Here is a 5,372-nt window from a genome sequence, read left to right as displayed (position 1 = left end):
TTAACCCCTTCCCACCACGAGCCCACTTACCTCCGGCTGTGCTGGGGGTCGGCAGGGTGCTCTGCGGCTGCTGAGGGGGTGCCTGGGGGACTTCGGGGAAGCAGGGGCGCAGCGGGCTTTCACCCGCGCGTCTCTCACTGCTCCGGAGCCTAACTGAGCTTTTTTTTCCCTGTTTGGCGGGCCCTTTTAAACTGCGCGCATGCGCAGTGGGCCCGCCGTCGGGGAAAGCTGATTTTTCAGGCCGGGGGGGCCCTGCCCTGGATTTGGGGGGCCCTGCCCTGCCCTGCTCTCCCCTACATGAGGAGGACTGGTGAGTACCCCCTTCTTCTCTTCTCTCTCCCTGATAACGTTTTGGAAAACTGGAACTGGATAATATACCTACCATCAACAATTTTTTTTTTTAAATACACTTTTCACCGCAACAGCACCCAGTTAGTAAATGCCCATTCCCACATATTTCTGTCATAAAGGTATTTCATGTTTCTCAAACCAAACACTACAGGGAGAGGTGCATTACAGTGAAAAAGACGTTATCAACATTATCAAGATAAGCAGAAGGTGGAACCTTTGGGCATCTTTACACAGTACTTTATTTTTCCATGGGAAATTTTCCATTTCTAAAAATTCATTGTTTCATAACATTCATTAGTAACAATGAATGGATGCCAGTACAATATTATGCAAGCTTGGCAGTTTCAAAGTTGTAATTAATGTTTTTCAGGTGAGTATGCCTAGGAAGTGTGAGAGAGAGTACATATATGTTTTATTGATTTGTAAACAGGAAGGTAAATACACTCACATAATAATCCAAACCAAAAACCAAGTTATGAATTCACCTAATTGACTGTGCAGATCAAGTCAAAACCAAAGCTAAAATTCTTATTTCATCTCAGATTGCAAGTGAAAACAAAACCAAAACTAAAACTGTGATTAATTTTTGTTTTACTTTCAGCTCAGCAAACACACGTCTTTTCTTGAGTTGGGGAAGTTGGAAGTGTTTTCATAATATCTGTTAGTGTTTTCTTAGTGCTTTGGGTTTGAAGTAGTCATAATAATGCCTAATCAGAAAAAAATTAGTCTGTGGCATCATTATATTTAGGTTCAAGCCACTAAAGGAAGGAAGAAAGTTGGCAGATGGAAACGTTGCAGGCAGGAGTATGCCAACAATGCAACAGGAATGAAGAAACATTTAATAACATGTAGAAACTGTCCTGAAAGAGTACAAGCCATACACAGAAAGCTAATACAACAAAATGGTGGAACAACATCATCTGAGAAAAGTCTTCTTCAGGAATCCTATGCAAGTAAACAAATGAATATGTTAAACAACACAGAGAATAGACTAGGATCTATATTGTTTTAAAACTTTCTAATTTAAGAAGCTATTAATGCAAGATTGGACTATTATTTATTTATTTAAAATATTTGTATCCTGCTTTTCTGCTTCTACTAAGCACCCAAAGTGGTTTAGGCTTAACAATATATATATTTTTTAATTACATAATAGATAAATAGTTAACTATTTCAACCCAGCAAAGCGAGCTTAGTCCTCTGGCCAATGGCAGAGGTCCAACTATACTTCCCGTTGGCTCTCCAGTCCCCAGGCAACTGAGCAGCAAGTTGAGCAGCAGAGTGTTCTTTCTGGCAGGGAGGGGAGAAGCAAGCTCCCTGCTGCTTCTTCTCCTTCTGATGGAATAGGCTAAAATAAAAATCTTTTTCCCCCCTTTTGTTGCAGGAACTTAGTAGCTCAAGTGAAATAGCAGATTTGCAAAAAATGGAAAATGTTGAGCTGTCACGTCTGGGGAAAGAAGTAGGATCCTTGCTTTCATGATCACTGTCACCAGATATGCAATCTACCATGAGTAGCTGTTTAAGACAGTCAAGCTTTTTATCAAGCTTTGTGGACAAAATGTCAAAAGAAGATCAAGAAAAAGCTGATGAGACATTAGCTCAAGCTATATTTATAAGTGGTACACCTCTTTCCATAACTGAAAATCAATACAGGAAGGAACATTACAAACTAATTCACCCATCTTATATATTACCATCATGTTATCGCTCATCACATTCTCTCTTAGACAGAGAGTATGACAGAGTTCAAACAATGGTTATTCAAAGGATTGGTAAAGCAGAATCACTGACTCTGATGTCAGATGGATGGACTAACATAAGGAAATCCTTTATTGAACATTATATTAGCAACACCTAAACCAATATTCCTGAAAGCAATTCTTACCAAATTTTCTAAACAGACAGCTGAATACATGGCCAAATTACTGAGAGAAGAGACTGAAAGTGCAAGTCCCTTCATGGTACAAGCCCTTGTAATTGATAATGCGAGTAACATGAAAAAGTGCATGGCAAATATTAAAGGCAAAGTATCCTCATTTGATGGTATTTAGCTGTCTTGCTCATGGGTTGAATCTTCTGGCAAAGAACGTAGTAAGTGTGAATACAGTGAAGACAATATTGGTAAACTACAAAGTGACTGTGAAGGTATTCAACAATCATCATGTTGCTAATCAGACTTTGAAGAAATTACAGAAAAAGAAGCAGGGAAAGGAAAGCGCACTTTTATTGCCAGGAGAAAGTAGATGGGGCTCAGCTACCGAGTGTTTACATAGTTTGCTGCACACGAAGAACTGTTTGCAGTGTGTTTCAATAGAGACAGTATCCCAGATTATTCCCGTGAACATTAGGAAGCAGATTCTCTGCAACGATGTGTTCTGGGTTTGAGTTCAAGGAGCATTCAATTTGCTACTACCAGTTTCAGTGGCTATCAAGAAACTTGAAGGAGATACACCAAGCATTTCAAATATTCCAGAGATATTCAAACAACAAAACGAAAATCTAATTGAGCTTTTGCCTTCTTCACCTCTATCCAAAAAAAGTAGTAGTAGTAAAACAAATGTTTACTAAGAGATCTGAGTTTTGCTATCATCCAATTAATCTGGCAGCAAACCTTTTGGATCATCAAGAGAGAGGACAACATTTATCAGAAGATGAATTATCTACTGCACTTGATACAATTATGGAAGTAGATAAGAAGGTCCACAACATCGACAAAATAGCTATGATGGCAGACATTGCCAAGTACGGCACAAAAGAAAAACTTTGGAACAAAGACATCATTTGGCAGGCAGCAGAGAATATGTCTCCTCTCACATTGTGGAAGGTATACTGTGACACCTGGCTGTTGTCCAGGATGGCTCTAGGGATCCTAAGCTTTCCACCAACAGCAGCTTCTTGTAAACGGAACTGGAAGGCTTTCAGCTCAATCAAGACAAAAAAGAGGAATAGACTAACGAATGCATCGCTAAGCTTGTTTCTATTTCTCAAACTCTCTTGCATCTACAGAATCAGCCAGAAGCACAATTAGTGAACCATCCATTAGCGAAAGAGAATGTGATTCAAGTACTTCTGAATCATATTTGCCTCAATCTGATTCTGAAATGGAACTAATAAGTAGTGCCAGTGATTCTACAGACAGTGACAGTGAAACTGGAGGTGCTGCGATGACCTCAGTGGAAGAGAGTTAAACTCTGTTGAAGCAGGTGAGCAGACAACCACGGCATATCATGCACAGTTCTTTGGGTATACTAAACAGTTTTCAGTTCCTTTGTTTTTTTCTTAAACTTAAACAAACAATGGAAGGGAAGTACATGCCATTGTGTATTGTCTTTACATTTTTACAAGCATTCCAATAAAAATAAATTATTTCCACATAAAACTTTGAATTTGTTTGAATATAAAACATTTAAACCACATTAAGTGTGCTGTATTTAATTTTATTTTCCTAATCAAACATTTCAATTCAAATACTTGTGGCTATTGGGACATAATATTAACATGGAGGTACTTTTTTAGTTTTGTTTACTAAATGTAAGTCAAATAAACATGCTATATCAAATCGTACTCTATTTAGGGCATTGGAAAATTTTCCAGTTCAAAACTTTCCTGAAAACCAACATCTCTGCACAACACTGAGGCTCAGCTGAGTCTGCTTCAATGCACACTAATTAGCATGCACTGAAGTGGGCACTGGGCATGGTTACAGGTGCCCTTTGAGACTAACTGGCTCAGAGGCATGAGCTTTCAAAGGCAACCATCTACTTCATCAGACAGATTTTACAGAAATTTTAAAAAATTGGATTAAACTCTAATAATACATTAATTCCAAAGACCTCTTAGGAAAATTTACTATTATAAAAGATCTTTATAAATGCAAATTATGAAGGTGGGGGGCAACTGGTGAGGAGGGTGGTTGTTAACTTACCAGAGTTGATTTTGAACACAATTTTCTTTGCTTTAGATTTGCAAACACCAGTAAAGTTTAAGTTTATCTGATGAAAGGATGTTTTCTTCAAAGTCTGTAAATTATCTTGCTGTATTACTAAGCCAATAATATCTACAACTTGCTTCACTTTAAAGGTTCCTACTTGAGTTGGAGAAAATGAAAACATCACATCCTGGAAAAATAAACATTGCTATATTACTAGAAATAAAGAGGTATTATATATTTTTTTTATTGAAAAAAGATGTGCATTCCTGATTCCTATTTATTTTTAGGGTCCTATATGCACAACTACTACAACTATTACATATATTCTTCTGAATTAGAACAATTATTACATGTAATTTAGCAAATAAAAAATATAACTTGTAGATACTACTATACTTGAAGAATTGTACAAACTCAATTCTGTAGCAAAATATAGATGTTCATTTTCTATAGTCAAAGACCTACTGAAATCATGAAAGAGCAATGCCCACAAAATCTACGAAAAATAACTTACTGAAAATAAAGTGCTGGCTCCCCAGAAGGACCTAGCAGTCCTCATGATGTTGAGGCCCTGCCACACAGCCTGCCAGGGAGGCAAGAAGAATAGGGGCTGCCAGCAGAAGAAGAGCCCAAAATGGCTGTTGCCCCCACCCCTTGTCACTGATTGGTTGGGAGGGGTATCTGTCATGCAGCCCCAGCCCTCTCCATCAATCAGTGGTGAGGGCTGGGGATGCATGACAGACAGCCCTTGCAACCAATCAGAAGCAAGACGCAGCGCCAGCAAGGACCCTCAGCCAGAGGTGTGGGAGGCCCCACCGTGATCAGCCTGCAAAAATGGCAGCCAGCCCCACAACTGGGTAGACTCGCTATCAATAGTGCCCTCAAGTTACACGTACACAGAAGTTAAAATTGCTCATGTATCTTTTAATATGCCTTAGTATTCCACTAAAGGAAAAACAGTCAAAAATATTTGTGATTTACTAGAATAAGCTAAAGGTAGGCCCTGATTCCATATAGGCTTAGGTAGGACAAGCTTTATACAAATAAGTACAGGCATACCTCGGAGATATTGCGGGTTCGGTTCCAGACC

General features: G+C 38.8%; 1 protein-coding gene across 1 annotated transcript in view; it reads right to left on the bottom strand.

Annotated features, from left to right (window-relative positions):
- Positions 1–5,372, bottom strand: part of CFAP47 (cilia and flagella associated protein 47) — a 734,432-nt gene that overhangs the window by 669,098 nt on the left and 59,962 nt on the right. Inside the window, exon 9 of the mRNA XM_019528459.1 lies at positions 4,277–4,469. Coding sequence (XP_019384004.1) covers positions 4,277–4,469 — 193 coding nt within the window. The remainder of the gene's footprint in view (positions 1–4,276; positions 4,470–5,372) is intronic.

The sequence above is a fragment of the Crocodylus porosus genome, unplaced genomic scaffold (assembly GCF_001723895.1).
Source record: "Crocodylus porosus isolate Cpor-Errol unplaced genomic scaffold, CroPor_comp1, whole genome shotgun sequence".
Classification (NCBI taxonomy): Eukaryota; Metazoa; Chordata; order Crocodylia; family Crocodylidae; genus Crocodylus; species Crocodylus porosus.
The sequence above is the reverse complement of the archived record's forward strand: the minus strand, read 5'-3'. Positions and strand labels throughout refer to the sequence as shown.